This window comes from Amyelois transitella, chromosome 9 (assembly GCF_032362555.1).
Source record: "Amyelois transitella isolate CPQ chromosome 9, ilAmyTran1.1, whole genome shotgun sequence".
NCBI classification, from domain to species: Eukaryota; Metazoa; Arthropoda; class Insecta; order Lepidoptera; family Pyralidae; genus Amyelois; species Amyelois transitella.
Window position 1 is genome coordinate 9292149 of NC_083512.1, and position 27778 is coordinate 9319926.

General features: G+C 34.9%; 1 protein-coding gene across 3 annotated transcripts in view; it reads right to left on the minus strand.

The window, feature by feature from the left end:
* Positions 1-934: 934 nt before the first annotated feature.
* Positions 935-27778, minus strand: part of LOC106142912 (uncharacterized) — a 62916-nt gene continuing 36072 nt past the window's right edge. For all 3 annotated transcript variants that reach the window (XM_013344856.2, XM_060945724.1, XM_013344857.2), the window contains exons 2-7: positions 6319-6515; positions 5929-6057; positions 5003-5122; positions 4115-4277; positions 3264-3392; positions 935-3020 (exon numbers count right to left, since the gene is read on the minus strand). In XM_013344856.2, coding sequence (XP_013200310.1) covers positions 2783-3020; positions 3264-3392; positions 4115-4277; positions 5003-5122; positions 5929-6057; positions 6319-6515 — 976 coding nt within the window. In that variant the 3' untranslated portion in view covers positions 935-2782. The remainder of the gene's footprint in view (positions 3021-3263; positions 3393-4114; positions 4278-5002; positions 5123-5928; positions 6058-6318; positions 6516-27778) is intronic.

Here is a 27778-nt window from a genome sequence, read left to right on the forward strand (position 1 = left end):
TAGTGGTACGATGTCCCCATTGAGATCTTTTACATTGGAATAAATATATTCGACAAATTTGGTTAGTGAGGCCATCGACTGTTCCTTTGTCATAATGTCCGTCAGTCTGTATGGGTGTGAGGAGTATTGAAAAACAATCAAAAGACTGTATATATATTAAAAGCTATTAATTGTATAATGAAAATCAAAGCAGTGGTCGCCTAATCCGGGATTGAAGAAATTTGTTATTTGGTAGAAGGTAAGTGGTACTGGTACGAGGGTAAATATAATGGGTGCCTAAGCGTGGGGTGTTACTAGATCGATATTGTCTGCATCACGTAAATCTACCAGCTGTATTACGATGAAACCTGGTACTTTAGCAAAGCCGCGGGCGTTCTGGAGTTATGAAGAGGAAAGGTCTATGGATCCTTATGCTGCAACTAGCTGTGCCCGCGACTTCGTCCGCGTGGAATAGTTATTTTGGGCATCATATTTATTTTTGCAGGCGGTCACGCGTATTAGAAAGAACCCTGGTTCGCCGTATTAAATGTTTCGCTGCAAATTGCTTATAACGACTATATCTCAAAACCTATTCGTCTGATTTATACCTATACTGTAATTAGCAACTTTAGTCTACATGAAAAGCCGAAAGTAATAAACATATTTATTTGGATAAGGATTAATACTGAATTAAAGAAAATTGGTTTCAAAATAACTTATGTTTATAATGAAAAAATAATCTTAAAAATGAACATAAAAGTGGTTATTGTAAGTAAACCTTAAGAGATAGATATATGCTCTCGCGGACTTTTTTGTGGCAAAAAATGAGTTCTTCACATCTTTAGTACATTGTTTTACTAAACAAACAAACAAAACACACAAAACAAACTCTTCAGCTTTATAATATTAGTATAGATGAATAAATATTCAGTAAAATTAGAAATCAAAAGCAATATTTTAAATTAAAATTTGTATTTCCATTGCTTTCTTATGTTTACAACAATATTAAATAAGCTTAACTTAGGTATACAATATTATATATATTTAGGCGTGGCACTTAACTACTGATTATAAAAATTACGTTTCTTACGACTCCAAATAACTTGGCCAATAAATGCCGTCATCACAAAACTTAATTTTATTCTAACAAATCATATACGTGGGCTACAGCTTTATCTACCCTACCAAGTCGCATCTAATTGTCTTTTCTGAGCACGAAAATTATTTAATTTCTTAAAGGTAAAATTTAGATTTTTCGACCCAGCTTTATGCATAACGATGTGTGTGTTTGCAGGAGAATATAGGCGATGTCATCAAGTATAAACAGTCACTACCTATTCTTACATAGAATAAGATTTTTTTTTTAAATCCCTGAATGTAATTGTTTCATCGAGAATTCTTCGGGTAAGATTTAATTTTAAGAAATAATATTTTGTGTATAACACACGCGTCGCAATGCACAAAAATAAGATAAATAGAAATATCGTATCTACACAAAGTTACACAAATAAGACTCCACAATTCTAATGGACGCGACGATTTTATGTATTTTGGCAACTCCTTTTTGGCTAAATCACCAAAATAATGACACAAATGGTTTTATGGAATTAAAACTTCTGTAGTAAGTTAGTGCATTACCAGATGTAAAGTCAATTGCTATAAACAAAATATCACATTTCGGGACTAACCTAGGGTATGTGTTTGCATGAACTCTTATAACTTACTTACTTACATGCTAAAGTTACTCGTAAATAAATGTTATACAATGGACATAATGCTTAGGGAACGACACTATCCTACTGAGCCAAATTATTACACCTTTAACTACGTTTACTGAAAAGGTAATTACGTTAAATTATTCCGTCAAAAATTTTAATGTTTGGTAACACATACCAAAGAGAAGAGACTAGAATGTGTAAATGAAACATGATATTGTGAAAATCTTACATTAATTCATGATTTATTGGTTATCTGGCATCTGGAATTACTAACTACATTAGCAAAAATGATGTCCAATTTGTTTAGATTCAAAACATCACCGTTGTGGATATTTATTTTGCAAATACATTTTATAGATGGCTGCATTTCGTGTAAAGCCGACCTAATTTTAAAAGTACTTAGATATACCTATTATTTTTCTTATGCTTTAAAAATATACCAGAAACAATAAATACTTTTGATTAATGTAAATGTAGACGAATTTGCAAATATGTTGAAATATTCAATGAACGTTAATACATATAAGTAGAATCTATAAAACACAAATACCTAAACATTAAAAAAATCTCAGTTGTCAATTGCTTAAACCAGTCGTCCACAAGGTAAGTAAGGCTTTTCTAGTCAGAAAATACAGTTCTTTATTATCTTCTTACTAGAAAACCTTACAAAACAGTAATTTCTTCAATAGTTCCAATTCTTTTCAAACATACCTACTTTATTTGGCGTAATGTATTGCTACGAACAAGTGTAGTTTAAAATGCATTATGTAACGCTGTGAATAAATTAGCACGTTATTTTACGCAAAGTCAAGAATAAAATTGCATCCTTTTAAAATTAAATACAGATCAAATAAATTCGACAGTTCACACGACGTGACTGTTCACAAAATGGTGAGCTAGCGGGAAGACGAATGTGATTGAGCAGATATTTTCAAAACAAATTATGTACAATAGATATAGTTTCCGCAGTAGTCTCACTGGTCACATTCTCACGCCATAAGTCCAAACAATCATCATAGCATCACACCCGTCTTTGAACAAATTTGTTACTAATTTTATCTAAAAAATTCACCACCGGTTTCGTGTTAACCCTTTTCGTCGGGTATGGTAATGGAGACCGTGTTGGGTCTAATAGGTTTATTCTCCGTGTGTCTGTGAATGCTGGGGATGGGAGCACTTCTGCAGATCTCGTCAGTTGTGGTGAGTTTGCATTCGACGACTCGGTAGTTGCATGTCGGAGAGCCGCAGTCGAAGTCGGGACGTGTCACTGTGTTCGGGATGTGGTCGTCGTAAGTTTTCGACTCTTCTTTGAATGGAGGACAGCTGGAATAGAATTAAAGATTGTTATTATTTTTACACCTATTTGCTGGGATAGATAAATAATTTTCTGTGCTTTTACAGCTTTTCTGTGTATATGTAATACAATTCAAAATCCCTTCAGCTAAGAGGCTGCCAACCCCTGGTAGGGCCACACACATCTGGCTGGAGTGGCATTCATGGTGATCAATGTGGCACCACGTTGAGGCTCTAATAGGAATTTTTCTTACTAAAGATAATAAAGCTTACCTTAGAGGCGGCGGAGTTGGTGAGCGCGACAATGGAAAACTGGCGACTTCTCGTGATATCGCTAGGGATTTGATGGAACCGAAGGTCTGCTCCGGACTAAGTGGAGCTCCTAACACCGACGCCATGCCTCTGAAATAAAGATATTTCAAAATTAGCATTCACTGTCTTACTTTAAGATTAAAAGGTTTTTTTACATTATGTCAGTACGTTGTAAGGCGACATAGAGCCCGAGCGAAACAGCAGGAAAAGTTATATAACTAAAAGTCGTGTTAATTTTAAGTGTATTTTCCTTTAAAGGTTTTAGAGCAGTAAACAGCTATATATAAACAGAAAAACTGAAAAAAAAAACTTTGAGCTGGTGTACTGAATTTTATTGAAAAAGGTACACGGATTTAAACAAAAGCAACGCCATCTATTACCAATAATAAGAACTAATTATTTAGTTTTCCTACTCGCCAAATGAGGCGCTACTAGTAACTTCCGTTGTAGCTTTAATGTTAAATCGGACACATTTGAAAATATCAAGTTAATTTAATTAGTTTAGTTATCTAACAATAGATGGCGCTAGTAACATCAAAACAGCGCCATCTATTAATTAAAATTGATACTAAGTATTTTTTGTTATGCTATTCGCTACTAGTGGCGCTAATAGTTAATTCCGACGTAGTTATGATAATAATCGGCTGTTTTATTTTACTAGTTAAAATTATTGGACAATAGATGTCGCTATTTACGTATTTCTTATTCATTTGTTATCTATCCAGTAAGGCATTTTTGTTGATAATCTTCATACTGTCTAGTTGATTGAACCATAAATTTGCGGGTAGACCAAGTTTATACACTAAACTTACACGACTGAGTCTGAAGGCACGACGAACGGTAGAGGCGGTGGACAAGGGGCGTCGGCCCTCGCTGGGGACGCCGGTTCGGCGCTGCGGGGACACCGGGGGGTCTCGCCGTCGTCCACGAGCCCCAACCAACTGCGCAGCCAGCGCCAGAGCCCTGAGGGATTGCCTGGAGAGGAAAAATTATCATTTTATAGGGAATTTCAATCAATATGAGAATCAATACGCATCTCTGCTACTACCGATTCAAAACGGACTAAAATACTAATACTTAATTCTTTTTATCCAACATTTATTTGTGGCGTAAACAGGTGGGCCTAAGAATCTTCTGGCTTTTGGCTCTATTTTCCTTGTAAGAGATAAAGATGATCTCTGTTTATCTTGGGAGAAAGGGAAGTGTTTAAACAGGATGTTCAAATGACTACACGTAGGATTCAAGGGTATTAGCTTAACTATAATTTTCATCACAACATTACAAAACTATAAAACTCCGGGAAAAAGCGTATAAAGTATAAAAACAGGCGATAACTTTTTTTAAACAACACTGTATCAAATTTAAAGAAAAACAGATCATATAAAAAGACACTCGTCTGTCAACTAAATCCAAGTTGATGGATTGTAAACGGAGTGCTCAAATAATCCTTGAAATGTCTACACAAAGACAAAAAAATAAATTTACAGAAACCTAGGTGCACATTTTTTAAATACCTATGTTATTAAAGAACACATTTTAATATTTCGGAATTTTGTTTTTAAATTTAGGGTTTAAAGTCGCACGAACTCATTCGCAGATATTTTATTCTCATGTGATGAAAATTATATAAGTTTGAAAATTTTATTAGTCTTGGAAAAGCAGTTATAAAAATTGAAAACTTGTTTTTATGGGACACTTACGAGAATATTTCCTGGTGTTTTGTGGACTTAGTGGGTAGAAGTCCCCATGGATGGGACAGTTGTATGCCAGCCGGCGTTGCTTGCGCTGTGCGGCGCGCATCAGCATGCATAGAACTATACCTGGAATTAAACAATGGATTCACATTATATGCATCACTACGTCTTATTTTTTTTAATATTAAAATAGTGTGTCTTATAAATTATCAACTACAAAGGACATCTGATTGTTGTTTGTTACATTCAGGAATTTTGAGGGAAACCAATAATAAAACTGTCCTTGTAGAATAAGAAGGTCTATAGTCTAAGATCAAGCCATTACTGGGGCAAGCCAAGGTTGCGATTTTTAAAGACACCTCTAGGTTTGTCTTTTATCGACATAGGTGATAAAGGGTTATATTTTAAGCTTCACATATAAAAATGATATTAATAGTGACGAATCTATGATATTAGATTAGTGCGTAGCAAGTTTCACGTGTAACATTTTATTTTTAGAAGTACCAAAATATTCTTCAATCTATGTTCGATACCATTAAATATTCCTGAGTGTGTGTCATAGATATCAGTGGAATAACTCCTAGGCATACATACACACATTCACGTTTGTTTTTAGAAAAGCACCTTGACATGTAAACTTTAAAGTGACAGATAACACAGTTTCAGATGAAGGATGTCTGAATAGAGCTCGAATGGAGTAACTATGTCACTCTCGTTTCTTATGTGGATATCACAAAAATAAATATTTACGAATTCTACTGGTACAGCAGCATAAAGCGAGGTCCGGTGTAGACGCGAAAGCATGACAGTCAGGCAGGGAAAATAGGTATGTTGGTTTCTCCTGAAGATTGGCCAATTGCAACTAGGGAAACGTTGCTTAATTAAATTAAATTTGCAATTTGCAACATCAGCGTTTTTGAAGTGGTACATACCAGCAATAGTCATCAATGCGCCTGCGACGATGCACACGGGCCCTAGCACCCGCGAGTTTCCGGTGAAGGCAATCCTGGCGGCGTAGTGGTCAGGTTCCTCGTCCTCGCCGCAACCGCGGTACGAAGCCGCTGGGAATCAAATTACAATTGTTAGGACACATTTTGTTTGCAACAACCACAATTTACACAGTCGAGACGCAAGAAATCCAATAAACTAGGGCGATGTTTAGTAAAAAAAAACTACCTACCTCTACTACTAATTAAATATATTTTATTTAATGAATATAGTACATTTGTACTCGAAATTTTTGTATAAATGCTTCTAATCTATTTTGTATAAAAATACAATGGAATAAATAAATTCTTTTGAGGTAAATCATAGCATCTTACCAGTGAGCACGCAGCCGACGAGCATGAACAAGAAGCCGAATATGGGCAGTACTATCTGACAGTTGGCGGCCACCACCACGCCCGCCACAGCCAGGCCGCCTTCCACCTTCTCCACGCGAAGCCTGGAGATGGCCGGGGGGCATCGTGGCTTGCCCGCCGGCGCGCGGACTAGCGGCTCCCCGGGGGGTGATGTGGTCCTGTTGACAAGAGAGAACCTCAATTAGTTAAAGATCATTGTCATCCGAGTGTTTGGTATGGTTGCGTGCTTTTGGAGGATGAGTCCGGTTCGGGGACGTCGTCGACCGTTTGATGCAAAATTGTGTAAAAACGCATCATTCATACAGTTACTTCTAGCACGAATTATATCGTTGTTTCACTAATGAAAATGATTATTCCTTAAGAGTCTCGCCCGTGGCGAGAGTAAAATTCCCTAGGACGGTAAATTACAATCAAATTTAACAAAGATCTAAAAGTTCCATGGTAAAGGTATGAGAAGAAATTTTGACGCCCGATAGCTGGTTGCCGCTAACCACTCCAGCCAGGTTCGACGTGATTCCCCTGCGGCGTTCCCCTAGGGGTACCATAAATACTTCATTGGGAGTTATTTTTAACTCCGATCGATCGAAATCCTGAATTTAATAATAGTGCCTGTTTGCTAAGATTTGAACAAATGGATTACCTATGTTGATTACCTACCTTACTTTTTACACCATGTTTTTTGTTTGTTAAGCTCAATATTGGTAAATGTTATCAAAGTGGAAAAAGTAAATTTTAATTTATGGGAATACCTACCTAGAACATGCATAATTAACGACTTTTCCCATAATACAAAGTCATATAATTACGTCTACCTATATGCCTAAGGGGGTAGGCATAGCCAACAGTCAGAACAGAAATGGAAATGAAAGACTAGAAGATTTAACAGAGTTGCGTGTTAGTGGAATATTTTTACAAACTATTTGAGTGGGATTATTCGGGAATGGACGGAAGTGTCTGCGGGAGTCATAGTCCAATGTCTTAGTGTCTCGGTCGGTACCAAAATAAAACACCAACTAAAATTCAATTAGCAAGTATATTAGCACGAGGAAGGTTTTCCATGTTTTTATATCTTTGTCACTTTTGCTGATTTAATTGTTTTAGACATACAAATTATAGTGATTTTAATATAAGTAGATCAAGGTTTTTTATATGCTGTGTTTCAATATAGCATCCTCTGCATAAAGTTTAGTTGACTGACGAATGTTTTACGCAAAAGGCGACCTTATCACAATGTGTAATCGCTTCCTCCAGGTTAGAATGGACAAGTTCTATTAAAATCAATATAAGCTTTCAATAAAAAGATACACTGCACCTAATTGCCTATTAATAGCTGATCTATTTACACAAAAACAATTGGCATACGGCGAACATTAATTTTAATTTTAGCTGTGTGTTCAGCTAACTACACTATGGTCTAGTGCAGATGTCTGGGAACTTTAGATTTACCCTATTTCTTTTATGGTCTTTGCAAGAAGTAGTCTCTTATATAGGATCAGCCCCGCTGGGTTAGTCACTTAAATATGTCTTATCTTTCCTTATAATAAAGGGAAAAGATTTTGATTTTTGTATGTTTTTAACGAATCATTAAAAAACTACTGAACCGATTTAAAGTTAGGTACACAGACAGAATAGACCATAAGAAGTAACATTTTCCCATGAAAATGAAGCCCTGCGAAAAAAGCTAGTAGGTATATATAACTTTGCAGTTACCCAAAAAGCTAGAAAGAGAAAGAAGTTATAAGACATGAATCTATCAGCCATTTTATTTGTCAACATTCAAAAAATGTCTGCAAAATCTTTTAAAGTTTGTTAATTTTAGATACTTATTTCTTTAAAACCAATGACTGGGAATATGATGAAGGGGGTTTAAGTTCCTAATAATTTGCGTTAAATAACCCCGCGAGACAAACCTATTAATCACAGTATGAAATACAGAGGTCTTTGGTCGTAAATTAAGACTTTCAAACCAGTTAGGTTGCTTTTCTCCAAGTAATTACCAACTTGAATACTAAGTTCGATGACCTCAACAACATGCTAAACACGAGTCTGTTCCTTTAACTTCAATACGTATAAATTAAAACTAAGTTTTGATTTAGGCACTCCGAAATTTTCTATTTAATAAGATATTGTAACTTTCTATATCTTTCAAGAGTTAGAATTGAAGGAATTTCTAACTCTTGAAAAGATCGTAATGATGACTTGTAAACTGTACCTTATCCGATGTGATGGATGGTAAGCGAAAACATCGAGAGGAAGATGTGAAACCATCAATACGGGTTAGGTGTACCTACAATGGTTGCGGAGGTCAGATGGGAGTCGCTTCGTGTATAAACCCGACTCACCCAATCTAGGATCCATGGTCAAAGGCACACCGCGGGATCCTCTCCAGAGAAGTTCCTCGCCTCCCTGGAGAGGGGCCGGTACAAAGCCAGGAGGAAGAAGAAAACTGTACCTAATTTGTCTCCCGTAATCTTCCTGTAATAGGATTACTAAGTATTGTAAGTACTCGTACGTTGTGTGGGATTTAAATTGAGATTTAGGTTTTTTTTTGTTCGGTATTTAACCATTCGACCACCATGTAAACATCATGCATTGGAAGTCTTGAGGTAGTCCTATATTGCTCTGTATGATTTTATCTTGACATGGTAAGACATTCCTTACGTCAAACAGTTTCAGTCTAAGTCACCTGTTTCAGTTAGTAAACTGTTTCAGTAAGTAAACTGTTTCAGTAAGTAAACAGTTTCAGTAAGTAAACTGTTTCAGTAAGTAACTACATATATTGGTAGGTGGTCCGTGGTCCCAGTAATTACATTTTGTTTTGTGATCACTATAAATTATACTTTAAAGCCTAGTTGAAACCGCCAATGCACCACAATTGTTATAGTACAAATTTACGACGCAACGTTAGCAGTTAACCCGTGAAATGAAGACGTAAAAACGAAAAAAAAAACAGATCATTAATGTCTAAATAACAAAACGCAGCATGCATCGTAAACCTATTTGTAAACATTGTGGGGAGGTTTGGTCATTGATGGTATGACGTAGCTATAGTTATAAAGTGCATAGGTACAGTTTCAATAGACTATGGCAAGTTTTTGATTGGTAAAAAATCAGGAAATGGTCTATTCACAAACGTAGCAAGTATGTCTTGCCTTCTAAAAAGACACATGCCATGTCAAGCTTCGTGATAAAGGACGGAGATCAGAGTCTTGAAAGATTCTTGACTGTCAAGCAAGTATTACGTGGGAGCAGGTCAGAATAGCTTGGGGCCTACCTCAGAATTTTGAATTGAACTAACAGAATAGTTTCATGCCTGTCCCAGATTGAGAACTGGTCGAAATACAATCGGAAACATGCTATTATAACCAGACTATTTTTCAACACTAACAATAGGTAGGTATCAAGGTTTTACAATTATGGAAAACATCGTCGAAGGTGTATCATTTAACATAAAGTTGCGTTGGTCTTTGAAACAGCATTTAAGAAAAATGTGGCATCCTTTGAGGTCTCAAATTATAGAACAATCATGGTTGTAAGGATATAAGTATAGAAGCGTGCATAAAACTCGCTTTATGGAAATGATGTGAAGCAAAAACGTTTCAGAGTGCACGCCGGATGTTCAGTTCACACAGGCTTAGCAGCTAAGAGCTAAGCCCTTAGTGTATTTAAATTGAACAGGCGTAGATTTCCGTTCTTATCGGACTGCTGCCTATTTAATTGAAATAACAAATTACACGGAGACAGTGTCTAAAAATGTTTAGAATGAAAATTCTAACTATTTCGTACCCTTTAGAAAGCTAAGCAACTAATACTGAAACTAAAACTAAATAATTAGACTTACATGTATTTTTTTTGCTTAGTAACTAAGTCAATGTAGAGAATAATGTCACGCACGAGGCTGTCAGTTACAGTAAAAGGTTGTTATTAAAGTATGTAATGGGTTTTTAAGTGTGCCAGACTTAGATTTTTAATATTTTCAAAATATCTGTATTTTTTTTCAAAATAACATCATTGTATAAATTACTATATGTACAAAGATTTAATTTTCTTGACACTGTTTTAAACATTCTTAGGTAGGTACGTATTTGCTGAATTGTATAATTGGTACCTATCACAATTACATTGATTGCTCTAGGTACCTAGGTTAGTAACAAATGTTTGATTCTTTATTTACACCTACGTCAAATAACTAAACAGTTTTTTTAAAGTTATTTCGTTACTCGTCACGATGACGATGACGTCACATATAGATGTGACAAGGTTAAGGTTCTTTACTAATCGTACAATCATGAAATCGCGTTGCTGAAAATGTGAGTATTATCAAATTAGATTTTATCGAATGAAACACGTGAAACGAAACGTGATTTCTTGGCACCGGAGTTGGTGGCGTTCTTGTCACCTAATAATTAAATTTCAGCACTGAATAATATAAAAGATCAGTTGTGGAGTCATATCTTTTTTATCTGCATAAATCGTAATTATTCCCTAATGGGACATTAAAGGCATTTTGTAGGGAATCTAGAAAGGGTGCGCTGTTAGAAAAAGTAAACGCGAGAACAGCGCAGTCCTCCCATGACTCGGCGCCGATAACTGGAAAGTTAGTAGAGCCATGCGTGGTGGTGGGATAGTGGTCGCTTAAAATCTTATTCAAACAGAGAAGGCAGTCGTCATAGACAATCTAGGAGGACCACAAACCTAAACAGCTTCCCATCAGCAGCCATAGACAATTTAAGGAAGAGTTAGAGCGGTCCCAGTGAAACCATAGACGACGAGTATGTGGATACAATGGGAATGACATAATTAAAAATTGCTTTGATTTTTTCCCACATCTTTTTCCTGTTGAAAGAAAGGGGTTATACGGTTAAAGGACAGGAGTGTGTTATTATTTAGAACAAAAGCAGATCGTATGATGAAGAGGCCATTGTCAACAGCCATTGTTGTAGCGACCCCACGCAATTGTATAATGTCTTTATAATCATATAAATTGTGCCGTGTGGTTCCCGGCACCAATACAAAAAAGAATAAGACCACTCCATCGCTTTCCCATGAATGTCGTAAAAGGCGACTAAGGGATAGGCTTACAAACTTGGGATTCTTTTTTTAAGCGATGGGCTAGCAATCTGTCACTATTTGAATCTCAATTCTATCATTAAGCCAAATAGCTGAACGTGGCCATTCAGTCTTTTCAAGACTGGACTTTGACCCCTCAAGGGATATAGACTTGACCATATGTATGTATGCATTATATAACTAGTGAATAAGTAGTTCGAGTGATTGTTTATCCGCTTACTCAAAATAAAGTACTATAAGGTACTACGTACTAAAAAAAAAAATTCCCATAAGAAACACGAGTTCATTGGGAATGATTAGTGTCGGGCCAGTTGCAAGAATAGCCGGTAACAACACGGCTGTTCCGGCCCAATGCCGGCGATTTACCGTAGCTACTTTCCGGCTCGGTGACCGCGGACAAACGGAACTTCGGAGGTTCACCGCCATTGTTGAATTTACTATGAAATTCAGATGTTTCCACTTCATGAGAAAGTGGGTGTATTAGTTGGGCTTATAAGAGAGAACCAATTAATCTGAATACCGATTTCCATGATTTTGTTAAGAGCTTCTAACTTTTACATACATACATACTTACATATGGTCACGTCTATATCCCTTGCGGGGTAGACAGAGCCAACAGTCTTGAAAAGACTGAATGGCCACGTTCAGCTATTTGGCTTAATGATAGAATTGAGATTCAAATAGTGACAGGTTGCTAGCCCATCGCCTAAAAATAAGAATCCCAAGTTTGTAAGCCTATCCCTTAGTCGCCTTTTACGACATCCATGGGAAAGAGATGGAGTGGTCCTATTCTTTTTCCATTGGTGCCGGGAACCACACGGCCTATAATCCTCTGAAATAGTGGAAAGTCTTACTGCTGTCCATTATGGGCAATGAAATTTACAGCAAAGAAAGTAAATATATGTTGAAATATCGATTTCAACAATAGGGTAAAATTTTTATCTTTTTCCTAAATTTCATTTAGCGATCGAAACAGTATTCATAATTTACGAAATGACGTCCGTAAATTCATACGAAATTAATGAGCCGCTCTATATTATAAGTTGTATCTGTCGTCTCTACTTTAGAATCACACGGCGCGGTTATTTGTGGTAGTGTATTCTTGTAGTGGTGGGGGGGCAATTTGCTGTCATTAGCCCCAACTGGGGCTGCCCCGAAATAGCCGTCCCCACGCGGCGGGTTAAACTGTTATATCCTGCAATCTAAGGCCAGACTAGCAAAAAGTCAAGCGCGAATGCTAGTGATACGCTATGCAACTGAGGGTTCTTTTAAAATTTGCAAAGAAATACGAGTAGTAAGTACGTATTACTCTCTAAATTTTGTTCTGATTTTAGACTAGTCAAAGGCCGAATTTCGAGCCTGTGAATCTGCTTATGAAAATCGTGAGCTTCTATTTATATGGTTAATTTCGTTGACCGCATAAACGAAGGATTGCGATTTGTGCATCTATTTATAGTGAATACCTAAACAATATTTTTATGCAACGCAATATAGTTTATTTTTGTTGATTTTGAGAAATACCATTTTAAATTCTTGTCTATCGATAAGTATTCTATTGATTTTTTTAGATTAATCTATTACAGTTCATTATCACCTTAAAACCTAAGCATAAAATGGAGGTTAGAAACCCTAGAGATGTTTTCACCGAATGACGTACTTGGCTCGAATTGCGTTTTGTTTCTTTGTGCGAGTTAAGTGTTGGAAAATATTATTTTGGTATACTGTCAGTTGGAGGATACTGACAGGTCGATATTATTACATTTATCTTGCGGAGAGTAATAGAGAATTTTTGGGTTATTTGAAGAAATCTTAAGTTTAGGGAATTCAGTATTTTCACGGTATGTTTGCACAATTATAGGGTATCTCTTTCACTCAAAGACCTTTAATTGGTCAATCCTTTATTAACTTATTCCGACCTCGAAATTTGGGAAATTAAATTATTTATGCATCAATTGAATTCAGCAAAGTAAAAAAAAAACATTTTTCACACCATACTTCTTTGTTTTGAATTACGAACCTCTTAAACCCAATGATCCAGTATGTACGACATTTCCTGATTATCTCCATTCTGGGCACTCACTGCGCAATGGAGCGCTAAATTTAGCACAACGAGTGGACAGTATGTGGAATCTCATGTTGACAGCGTATTGAACATCAAAGAGTGGAAATGTCGAAGCTCATCGTTTTAAAAAAGTTGTTTTAGACACCAATTTTATAAAAAAAATTACTTAGGTATCTATTTTACAAGCAGTAAACTACTACATATCTTGAAAGAGGTGATACATTTGAGATGCATTTATCGTTATACCTCCCGTAATAGTGTTCAAAGATTAAACACGTAAACACAGGTGTATGTAAACACGGTGAAAAATCTGATTCACAAGTTTTTGTTTGTTACAAAAATTTACTCAATAAATAAATATAAAAAATTTTTAAATGTGCGGGCCTTATATAGGTTTTTGATTTCTCTTCTCTTATATTTAAGAGCTGGCTCTTATCGGTGGAGCGTACGCCAATCATTATGGTCCTTCGTCCAGGTTTATAATAAATCTTATAATCTAACAGGATAGGAGAAACCACTGTTGTATTTTTCTTATAGGTATCTCTCCTCTAGGTTTCTTCTTATGGATAATAACTTTGATTAATATTTTCACGGCATGTACTGTCACTTCAAAGCTAAAAGCGGAGAATGAGACCACATTGGTTTCATTCTTGGCAGAATTACAAAAGGGACGGAGACAGTTAATAATACTCAATTAGATCTTTTCATTTTGACAACATGTAGAATATAGACTTAATTCACACACATACAGTAGAGGTAAGACAAAGAACTCTTGTAATAAACCTAAACTTATACTAGATAAGCTGTAGGTATCCATTAATGTTAAATGAGGATGTTACATGAGAAAAGTACATGATCTTTGGACCGACCAACGCGGATATCTGACTAATCGACACCCAACTTCTTTGTTTAGTAAAAATACCTACTTATACAAAAACATTATATTTAATATTGCAATGCAATATTCACATTTTTAAACATACCCATTTTCCACTGAACCAATTATTCTTCTCTTGAAGGAATTCACTAGCAGATTTTCCTTTTTCCCGAAATTCTTGCAGGAGCACAACCCCGGGATAATACTAGTTAGCAATTGCTGTTGAATCAATCAGTTTCAGTGACCCTGGCAGACTGAATGCAATAATTCCGAACCATTAGGATAATAGCGAAGTCATTATTGCTTGCTAACTTTGTAACGCGTTTGTGTATGTAGTAGTCTAAGGGAAAAATGTGGGGTATGATAAAAGGGCAACTTTTTTTAAGATACCTTGAATACTTCCATTATTTGGTAAAAAAAAACCTCGTAAGAGCCTTGTAGTACAAAAACTCTTCCGTTGCTGAGTGATTGTCTAACTTAAAGAACACAGTCGATGCGCCGAGAGTTCACTTGCAAGTTCTATTGGAATATTAAGGCAGCAACAAAGGAGAAGGAGGTTCTTAAATTCGGATGGAGAGAGATGGTTTAGACCTAAGCTTTTAACTCCACATTGATCAACGTATTTGTGATTGTAATCTGTTTAGTGCGTTAATAAATAAATAAAAGCATCTTCGGTAAGAATAGAAGTAAGTTTCATTATAAAAATGCACCGCATGTTACGGTAGAATACTTACTTCATAAATATATTTTGATCTGTTCCCATAGCATGGCATTTCACGTCATTATTAAAAACGAAACAGCGATAGTTCTTCGGGCGATCAAAACTGCATCGTGCATGCATGCCCATAGCATCTATGTTCTAAGACTTCTATGTTAGTTAATAATTCATTTTGGAAAGAAGCACATTAGAGCCACATTTTACGCTGTGATCATGGCTCTAACGTTAATATATTTAGCAGAAGCTGTAAATAAAAGAATAAAACACAAATCCTTTTTTAAAGAACAAAAAGTTTCATGTCTTATTTAAAAATAAGAGAAAAAAAAATAATAATAAATAAGGCCTTGACAGAGTAATCAAAATCTTTTATTCCAGCGCAAATATTTTAATAACTGCAGCACATATCCTATAACAAGTTCTTATCATTGTTTCCTATCAACAAAGACTCATAAATTCTGCCTATATGTACCGTTCTATAACATCTGTGTGACAGTAACATTACGTCACTACAATTAAACCAGGCACTTTGGAACAATCAAACTAAGTAATAATAGTTTAGTCAAATGAAGATTTTCCCACTGTTTTCCAACATTTGATGTACAGAACAGACGTGCTTAATATGAGAGGTTTTCGTGGTAGAAAGTAGGTCATAGTGTCGCAGTGGAGTATTGTCGTATCACAAACCAGATTATTATATCACAGCCATTTGAATATTATGATAAGGCTATGAGATGCCCTAGGTAAAGTGCTTTTGTGAGTACAAAATCCGGATTATCGATTCTGATTTCTTAAATCTTTTCAGTTAAGGCTGATTTTAAAGTGCCCTATAAATGCCCTGTAAATTTTACACCACCCTTAATGAAATATGAAGGAATAAGTTTGGAGGTTTTTATTCCTTCCATTTCTTATAAATGTGCAAGTAAGTTTTCACCTCTTCACAGTTAAAAAATCATTGTTTATAAATAACTCGATGCTCTCAGTAAAAAAGTGAACCGATATTTATGAAATTTTGAATAACGAAGTATGTGAAAAGACAAAGGGTTTCGCGGGCGGAGTCGCATGCGAAAGCTAGTTACAAAAATGAAATGCCATGCCAAATCTAATGTCAAATTACGTTTCACATTTTTTTGCAATGTAACAATGGCTTTGTATTTGGATATGACTTCAAAGAAACAATTGCTTTTTAATCAAGTGCATCGTTTCAAGGTAACCTATACCTAACTGGATGCTATAATGCGTTCGCGTGCATAACATGTCTTCATTGTTTATGCATTCATTTCAAAGTACCTGAAATGATACTGACGAACATGATACTATGTTGAAATAATTAAGAAGCAGGTACTTTTAAATTGTAACCCGCTAGACCACAAAAGGAATCTGTGTATTTCAAATTTCAAAATAGAACCCGTGGTTTAGTTTGTGCATAATATTTTTACAAACTGTATTTCAAAAAAGTTATGAGTTCGTTCTCATAGTGTGATAATCTTTGTTTTTGTGCCTTAGTATAAGTAAAAATAAAAGGAGCAGTCATCGTCACGTTCGTCTCAGGAAACGGTAAACATTCAAAGTAATTGATGATGATTCACGTGTACGGAAGAAAATCAACGTTCGAAGAGATTTCTCTTTCCGAGCGGAACCCACGCTGTTGAGGCAGAATACCAATGAGATGTAGTGCTGTGGATTATGGTAATTTTTGTCCATGGAAGTCATAAATACTACGGAAATAATTAATATTTCCATGAATGTATACGAACGTAAACATAGACAAACATGTGATCATTATTTTTTTTCATATTCTCAATGTATAGTAGATATGTATATAATAAACACATATACAGTTTACAATTGTCTTCATTATATATTCTTTCATTTATTCACTTACGAATCAGGGTCATCTTATTCTTATTATATTAAAGGATAAAATATAATAATTCACTACTAAAATCGTGAAGTACCTCGTGTAATACCAAATAAATAATTATTTAGTGTTCATAGGATTTTTAAGTAATTTTATTTTTTTTCTCTACTTCAATGATGGAATAATTTTGGGACTATTGATAAATTTGTGCAAATACTGGCCACATATCGTGATATTAATCTTTATTGACAAGCACTTGATGGCAGACTCAGAGCGGCGGAACGGAAGCGGCGACGTGGAAATGGTACCGAGTTCAGTGCCCTCTCGTGTCCCGCTCTACCTCAACTACCTTAGTGTGCATGGTCACTGGCAACTCAATTATAAAGACCATCATACTTTTTGTTCTGTTTGTTCTTTGCATTAAAAACTGGTAAAAAAAAATAGTTATCTGGACGTGTAAATTAACGTAGTAGAGGCTCTAAATAGTTTATTACAATTTTCAAAAAGTAAGCCGCGTTGTTCCCTGCACCAATAGAAAAAATAATAGACCACTCAGTCTTTTTACCATGGATGTCGTAAAAAGCGAATAAGAGATAGGCTAATAAACTTGGGATTCTTCTTTCAGGCGATTTGAATCTCAATTTTATGATTAAGCCAAACAGCTGAACGTGGCCTATCAGTCTTGCAAGACTAGACGTCGATATGGACGTGATTATATGTATGTATGTTCAAAAACTATATGAAACCATCGATTCCATTTATAATTTTTAAAAAAATTAAAAAGGAGATACAAACATAGACTAAAGTCTAATGCAAGGGATTGAAATTCGGACTAAATCAATTTCGTCGCTGCAAATTTTATTGAAAATAGATAATTAAATGTGTCAAAGTTCAAAAATAGAATGTAATTAACTATGCGGCATTCAGTGGTCGTGATGCGGGCATATTTCATAGTCAGTTTGGTGAGTGCAAACTTAGATATATAAAATACTTTGGTATTTTGATGTTTTTGTTTGCATGCATTTTCGACTTTTTACGAAAATTTTGTAAAGATAATAAGACTTTACTTATTGTACAATAAAATAATGAAGTAGTTACTAAGTCAAGATCTTTTGTTAACTTAAAAAAAAAAAAATCAAAGAGTGTAATTAATTATTCCATTAAAAGGGAGACAAAAAACAATAGTTCTGTTGAGCCAAATTGTCATTCACAGCCTCTGGTTAGATTCATCATAACGACGCTGCGGTAGACATAATTAATCAAAATATGCTAATTAATTCAAATGTGTATGACAACAATAGGTACTGAAAGCAAGACTAGACATATTATGATTATGAAGCGAAAGAAATGTGCAGAAATTGATGGAGAAAGATGGAGTCTCTGCCTCCCCTTCCGGGATAGAGGCGTGATTTTATTTATATCTATGTATGTACGTTAAAAAAAACCAAGTAAGTACCTACTTATAATAAAAGCCACACACTTGAACATGTTCTTCCAGTCTTTTTAGATTGGTGGCTCTGTATAACCCGTAAGGTATTAAGACAAGATTATATAATATACTATATTATTATATACTAACCTACTGCCGCTAAGCATGTTTGTATGTTTATAGTATCATATTTGTATCCCATTCGGGGCAGACAGAACCATAGTCACAATTATAAGTTCTCGTCTAGCTAATGCTACATTTAATATTCAGATATTTAGACAAGTTTTAAGCCTATCGCCTAAATATTGACAGCCTTTCGAATAAAATAAGAATCCTAATTTAAAAGCCTTTTCTTCGATTTTAATCTTATAATTCGCCACAATATACGTACGAACTTAGTGTTTCATTATACTTGGGTCAATAACCTTCCTTAGGGTTTCATATAAAAACAAATCCTACAGATATTGAGTTATCCGGAAATATATCAGAACATTCTTTCATAACAAGGAAAATGTTATATTGAGAACCCAGCCTTATTTGGGGTTCCCCTTTACTTTTAACATAGAAATCGAATGATAAGGCAACATTCAGATTTCTGTTATTTGTAAGTTTCGTTTTTATTTCGACTACAAAATATTCGACCTTAACGGGTGAGCTATAAATTAAGTATGTAATATCAGAAATATCTCTTATAAAATATATTTTAAACTAGCTACTGTATCTACTATTGTTTAAACTAACGGCGCTACGTTATCCAGTTTAAACCGATGTTTCCGTGACTTATACAAGACAACAAGAATGGACCCTTATGGATCTGCCCTTGATGTAAAGAGTTTCAATGTTATATTCACTCTCTACGACGATAACAAGAAATGTAATCCTTCCTACTCAGTCAGCCACAAAAAAAGCTAATTAATAGATACTCCGTATAATTTTAACCACCTTTCTACAATGACCATTCTCGTAACCGTAATGATCATACTTCAGAAGGGCTATTCGCACTAAACTTTTTTTTAAATGAACATGTGTTGGCAACATGGCAAAGAGTGATACTACACAGTGCCAAGTCATCACCTACCTCGTCCCGATGTCGCTCCAATATACGTAATTAAATGTGCTCAAAGCAAAACAGTTTCGTAAATCACTGGTCACGAATAGCTATTGATTTACGTTTTCCCTGTCTAATTTTCTCTATTTAGTTCGCGTGAAAACGACACCAGATATATAAATTCACGAATTCAATTAGCACTTGTCAAAGTTAAAGATCACGTAAGTAACGTAAATAAAGCAAAGACGTTTCGTCAATATAATATAATGTACATACTTACATATAGTCACGTCCATATCCCTCGCGGAGTAGACAGAGCCATAAAGACAAACAGCATGAAAAGTGAAGTAGCTTGATATATGCTTCAAACTCAAAAGACTTTTTATTTAATAAATTTAAGGGACAATTGGCGGAAGCGAAAGCAAACGCGGTCTTAATTTTAGATAAGGAGCCCTAAAAAGCCTATCTGCAAACAATGCAAGCCCGAATCCATTCTTTTGGCAGACATACGTCTTACGTAATGAAAAAGGTATTGTCATTTACATGAACTTCTAGTTATGGCAATGGCCCTTCCCTGTCAGGAGCCGCCTGCGACCGACATGTCGGAGCCACTCGTGTCGGTCGGTATGCGTGATCGGTTTTATAATAGGTGTAAATACGATTAATTATCATATAGCGTTGAACCAATGAATTTAAATTATTATTCATAGGCGAAAATGCGGCTTAAACTTTAAAATTACTTCGTTATGGTATTCGCATTTGAAACAGCAATAAAGTGCGTGTTATGTATACAAGTACGCCCGGCGAAAAATCCCGATTATATCCGTTCCCGTGGGAATTTTGTGTATTTCTATTAAAATAATCATGATGATGATGAAAAATAATCATATAAATTACAATTAAATTATAATAAACATAACATTACATAATCACGTCTATGACAAAGCCGACTGACAAAAGACTGAAAATAATAATAAAGCAAGATTTCTGTAGATAGAACAAAGCGTAGCAAAAATCAATACCTCATATAATTAATGCGAACAATCTTTTGTCGCACACGTCTCTATTAGAAAGTTCTGTCGAGATCAAAATCTTTATAAGCTCTACACGTGATCAAAGTTGCGTCACAAGGTGACTAACATATCAAAAGCTGTTCTTACAGTTATTATTCTAGACTGGTTCCGTAATAAGGGTATTTAGATCAGAAATTAGGGAGGAAGTAATGAATCCTTTAATTCCGGTAGAGTTGGTAACCTACATGACCCCTGTATTAAAAGCGGACAATCACTAAACTATTTGCAACTGTAGTTGTGTTTCGTTGTGTTATTAGGACCACATAACTTGGATGGTACACCTAGTTGTGCATATCAGTTGGTCTATGTGGAAAACGTGCTAACGCCATCTATTGGTCGGAATTAGCCTCCTAACGATATTAACTTAATGCATCTATCTTTTGAAGCTACACATCACTTTGTGGCGTAGAAACCGCTCGAGTTAGGCAGAGATACCATCACGGTAGTTCACCTTTGTTAAGGTTGAGTCATAATGTGGCTTAGAAGGGCGTTGTTTCTAATAGTTCATTGTGATTTTAATCTGTATGATGATCGGGCTTCAGTTTGGAATCTCATAGATACAGGAAGTGAGGGAGGATGGGATGATTAGGGAATTGCATAAGATATTATGCCTATATTGGGTGATACGAAGTTTTTGTGCAAAAATTTCACAATGTAAAAAGATAATGTAGAAAGAGATGAAAGTGTAAGTTGTAATTTTATATAGATTTGAAATATACTAACTGCCTGAACTATAAACAAATAATCATACAAGGTAGGTATAATAAACACTAAGGAAATTTGAATGATATACATTTTGCATCTCTGCTTTCTGTGACAACATGTTTATCGATGTATCCAGGATACATAGATGATGATGATGATGCGAATGTTATGGTATTTGCAACGACTAATGTCGCAATTTTCTCTTGTAAAACACTTATTTCATTTTCCGTCACCGGCAGTTATAATTTTTAAGTAGTATTTTGATCTCTATCAGCCATTGTTAAGAATCAAGGTATGACAGCCATCAACACAAATGGTAGATCATGAGCGGCTTCCGTTTCATTAAAATGGGCGCAATGTCAGTCTACATGACTAGGTACTCAGTACATTCTACGGCATATCAGTTTAACCATATTCATTGCAAAATCACCACTATTACTGAGTCATAGAGCTTGGTAAGTGAGTGTGTGGTTGACTCTACTACGTATAACGATAATTGCGATTTACGTGGTCACTGCGCAATTTATTGTTTATATTTTAGTGTACAACTATGCTACAATCTCGTAACTGCAGTTTTACTGGCTTATCTGCCAATCATAGGCGAATCCCGGGTTCGTTTCATGGAGGCTGTTGTTTCCAACTAATTAAATTGTTTTTCAAAGCAAAACATAGACTTATATTGTTTAAAATTGTATAGCGCACTGGCCGTTTAGAAAAAAGTAAAAAATTAATTGAAGAAAATTTGTGATGTTCTTTTATTATTTATCACAATGATTTACAACGCATTGAAGTTAGGATTATATTTTTATGTTTTAAGTTTTTATATTATAATTTTATTTTGATTTACCTACGTGTTGTAGTTATTTTATTTTATCCTCGAATATTCTTTTAAACATATATATTAATTCTTTTATAATCATTGATGCGAAATATTATATGGTATTAAGTAATACTTTTTAATATTTTACAAATATATATTAGACTAGCCTCTATTGAGACTTTGTTCTAGTAAGAATAACTGCGGTAATATATCACGTACTGTATAAGCCATTTCAATTGCATTTAATCAATTTTGTATGCCTTATTACAGCGTAGAGCATGAAGGTGTACCAATTTACACATTATTCAGAGTTGTATCGATTTCATCTTCATGTAACATATGGCTGACAAATAAATACATACACACATATATAATAATCAAGTCTATATGCCGTGCGGGGTAGACAGAATCAACAGTCTTGAAAAGACCAATAGGCCACGTTCAGCTATTTGGCTTCAAGATAGAATTGAGATTCAAATAGTGACAGGTTGCTAGCCCATCGCCTAAAAGAAGTATCCCAAGTTTATAAGCCTCTCCCTTAGTCGCCTTTTACGACATCCATGGGAAAGACATGGAGTGGGCCTATTCTTTTTTGTATTGGTGCCGGGAACCGCACGGCACATTGGAAATTTGTGATAAGCACAGTAGGTGATACATATGTTTATCAATGAATAGCTCTTCTGAGAAAGCTAATAAGTAGGTATTTGAATTCAAAATGTATAACAAGGCAATCACGAAGACGAAAGACAAAATAACAAAGCTGTTCAAAGAAAGTATTTGTTTACATGTCCTTTCTCTATTTGGAAACAAAATATTTTGCGTCCTGACAAACAAAACATTGTTTGTACACAACCTTAAGGCTCTATTGTTCTTTTTTTTCTCATTTCCTTGAACGTATAATATTCATCTCTATCCGATAAACCTTAATCATTATTCAATGTAATCTTATCAGATGTATTATGATAATGTCTAAGACATGTTCAGATTATCTTGATTATAGTTCATTGCTCTCTGAAGGTAGCGAAATGTATAATATATGGTAATTACATGCAAGCTCCGCTTGTCAATATACAGGTTTTTTAAAAAGATTGTAGTCGTTGTCGAGTAAGTGAATATTTTGAAAAACTGTCAAATCGTTTTTTTTTATAACATTTCAACCTAATACTCTTTGTTGAGTCCTATCTATACTATACTAATATTATAAAGCTTGAGTTTGTTTGTTTGAACGCGCTAATCTCAGGAACTACTGGTTCGAATTGAAAAATTCTTTTAGTGTTGAATAAACCATTTATCGAGGAAGGCTTCAGGCTATATAACATCACGCTGCAATTTTAGGAGCGAAGAAATATCGGAAAAAGTGAAAAAGAAAATATTCGTCCTTGAGGGCTTCATTGATGCCCAAATTAACTATACCACGCGGACGAAGTCGCGGGCACAGCTAGTAAAGCCAATAAAATGTTTAGCTTGATAATCAGTATACGCAGGTATTACGATGACTCATTAGTGTTCGCAGCCCTACAACTACAGGGTCTGGGCCACCTCAAGGCTGCGGGCGGAGTCATGGCGCATTGATCTTTTTTACAATGTCGCTGGATAGATTATTGTTATAAGTATCGCAAGGTATCGAATGGAATGGGGTGATATGGTGCAGTGTATCGATGCCGTTATTATTTGAAGTATTTTTTTGTAAAATATAGAAATAGAAATCTTGCCTTTGCACTTGGACAAAATCTTTTTGGATTAAATATTTTATTTTTAAAGTCTTTTATTTCATTTGTTCTTATTATAAAAAGTAGTTATATTAAAAACCAAGATGCTTAAAATGTGTCAAATGGCCTGAAATCTTACTTACAGGCATTTAGGAGTAAACAATTTCTGAAACAAGTTTCAGGCTAATAGGAAATGCAGTTTTTTTGCGTTAAGTTACTTCTTATAGACTAACAATTCAGGTTATTACAATTTAATCAAATTTACTACTAATAAAAATTACGATATATAAAGAAATTGGAAGAAATTCAAACAAAAATAGACATCTCTATCAACTATCCAAGAGAATGTAAATTTATAAGTCAACGTCTCCGTTGCCAGGCGTTTCTAAATTGCTGGCGTAGTGATGACGAGACTAAAAAACCAAATCGATAATCATTTAATACAAGATTAAATATAATTTTTTTATATTTAATCGATGGACTTGAATATAGATATTTCAGCAAAAAAAATCTAAGTTTAATTTTCATTTATTTCTCATTATGTTTCACGAGACGACGACGAAACTGAACTCATTAAAATTATTTCAATTAAATGTTATCAAAGAAAAGCGTCGTTACTTACTGTTGTAGAAAATTGCAGCCATTTTATTTGCTCGAGGGCTTTATTTTGTAAAACGTGCAACTTGGCTCGTGTTTATTGCAAACTTAATTGGAAAATGTCGCACACTTCTTTTTTAATGCAGTTGAAGTGATTTAATAGTTTTCGAGTAACATTTTTTCGCCCATAATAATAACTTTGTGCGCCCATAGATATTTTATAGAACATCTCTGCTTACTGTGTATAATGAGTAATGAAAATGAAATGAAATAAAGAGTAGTATATGTTACTACTCCTATGATACATACATACATATAATCACGTCTATATCCATTGTGGGGTAGACAGAGCCAACTCCTGTCAGGTTATAAGTATTTTGTCTCTGTGCCGATTTCCATCAAAATCGGTTTAGTAGTTTTTACAAATAAACATACACAAACAACAAATCGGCTCTCTTTATAATTATCTTATAATATGTATAAAACGTATTAATCTTATAGTAAGGATTTAATCAAATTATCTAAAAATATAACATCGGTTATCTTCACGGTATCGCGTTAAAAGGCTCCATTACACCACGCTTCAGGCCGAACTGACAATCATTAATATCACAGAAAGCTTACTCATTCGGCAATCGGCAAATTTACCCAGGGTTGGTACCTTTACTATGAGCTTGGAATGGCCGTCGAACGCAATTGCGTGCGACTATGACTTCAAAACATATTTACTTGCCTATGTACGTGTTCATGCCAAGTTTCAAGTTTATAAACCCAAGGAATAAGATTTTTCATAGAAACGTTTTTACCCCTTTTCCCCCCCTTGGGGGTTGAATTTCCAAAAATCCTTTCTTAGTGCTCCCCTACATATCCCAAGGAACCTACATTCCAAATTTCAGCTGTCTACGACCAGTAGTTTCGACTGTGCGTTGTCTGTCAGTCAGTCACTCAGTAACGGAAGAGTTTTATATATATAGATCGCAAGGTATCGAATGGGATGGAGTGTTATGGTGCAGTGCATCGATGCCGTTATTTTTTGTAGTATTTTTTTGTAAAATGTTTTGCAGACTTAGAAAAATATATAATAGTCATATTCCTTGTTATACCTTAGTTGTTAAGCTATAATGCATATAAAGTGACAAATCTTCGGAAATACAGAACTGATGGGGGGATGTTTTTTAACCGTAAAAAACGTACATTTTTTGCGCGTTTATTACCACGCTAGTTATTTGAATAAATATATAGAAATCTTGCCTTTTCACTTGGACAAAATCTTTTTGGATTAAATATTTTAATTTTAAAGTCTTTTATTTCATTTCTTCCTATTGTAAAAAGTACTTATATTAAAAACCAAGATGCTTATAATGTGTCAAATGGCCAAAAATTCGTACTTACAGGCATTTAGTAATAAATTACTGAAACAAGTTTCAGGCTGATAGGAACAGCAATTTTTGCGTTAAAGGTACTCCTTACGGACTAACAATTCAAGTTATTATAATTTAATCAAATTTACTACTAATAAAAATTGAGATGTAGAAAGAAATTGGAATAAATTCAAACAAAAATAGAGATATCTATCAAAATCTAAATAAAAATATCAAAAAAAAAAAAAAATAATCCAAGAGAATGTAAATTTATAAGTCAACGTCTCCGTTGCCAGGCGTTTCTAAATTGCTGGCGTAGTGATGACGAGACTAAAAAACGAAATCGATAATCATTTAATACAATATTTAATAAAAAAAATTATACTTAATCGAAGGACTTGAATATAGATATTTCAGCAAAAAGTTTAATTTTCATTTATTTCTCATTATGTTTCACGAGACGACGACGAAACTGAACTCATTAAAATTATTTCAATTAAATGTTATCAAAGAAAAGCGTCGTCACTTACTGTTGTAGAAAATTGCAGCCATTTTATTTGCTCGAGGGTTTTATTTTGTAAAACGTGCAACTTGGCTCGTGTTTATTGCGAACTTAATTGGAAAATGTCGCACACTTCTTTTTTAATGCAGTTGAAGTGATTTAATAGTTTTCGAGTAACATTTTTTCTTTCATAATTATAACTTTGTGCGCCCATAGATATTTGATAGAACATCTCTGCTTACTGTGTATAAGTTTTGTGAATATTTACCGGGACTATACTCCTTGAAATAAAGAGTAGTATATGTTACTACTCCTATGATACATACATACATATAATCACGTCTATATCCCATGTGGGGTAGACAGAGCCAACTCCTGTCAGGTTATAAGTATTTTGTCTCTGTGCCGATTTCCATCAAAATCGGTTTAGTAGTTTTTACAAATAAACATACACAAACAACAAATCGGCTCTCTTTATAATTATCTTATAATATGTATAAAACGTATTAATGTTATAGTAAGGATTTAATCAAATTATCTAAAAATATATCATCGGTTATCTTCACGGTATCGCGTTGAAAGGCTCCATTACACCACGCTTCAGGCCGAACTGACAATCATTAATATCACAGAAAGCTTACTCATTCGGCAATCGGCAAATTTATCCAGGGTTGGTACCTTTACTACGAGCTTGGAATGGCCGTCGAACGCAATTGCGTGCGACTATGACTTCAAAACACATTGGTTTCTCATTCAAGCCATTACCTAAACGTAACATACTGCGAATTGGTCGGCTAATCCACTGACTTACGCCTACAGGCTAGAACTTTATATCTCACAAGGGTCTATTTCGTTCACAATTCATAGCGGATACTTCAGCAATAAACAAGACACAAATTAAATTTATTCCTTACTTACACTACACGCGTACTATGATATGTTTTTTCGTTGACGCGTCAACTAGGGAGGAGCATTATAGATAAAAGATAGTCAATACATAATGAAAATGGGCTAAAATGTAGACTAAAGCATGCTTCTAAGCGATAAGGAGCTCTTCTGACCTTTAAAGTAAACCATTAATTTGAGAACCGCCGAGCTTGCATGAAGAGATTTATGAATGTGGATGAAGCAAAGGAAGTGTGCAGGGATCGTGGCAAGTGGAAAGAGGTAGTCTCTGCCTACCCCTCCGGGAAAGAGGCGTGATTTTATGTATGTATGTATTAATTTGAGCTCTGTACGCAAACAGAAGTCTTAATTTTAGATTTCTATGGGTTCACACGAAAAACGTTGTAGTATCAGAGTATGGACCAAGATTTCCGTGCGTCTTATTACCGCCTCGCTTATAAATTGCTGAGCCTTCTAAGGAAACATGAGTGGAGTTGTGCGTGAACCGATAATGTTAGCGAGGCTTTTATGTATTCTTTTGTGAAGGGGTTACGTATTCAACAAAATGTATTTAGTCACGTTTTAATAATGCTGTGATATAAGTGCCAAGGGGTAGGGTCGCGACCAATAATTTGTAGCTGAATGTGAATTTCAGTATTTTGCATTCTTGGCTCTGTCAATCTCGTAAGGGATTAAGACGTAATCAT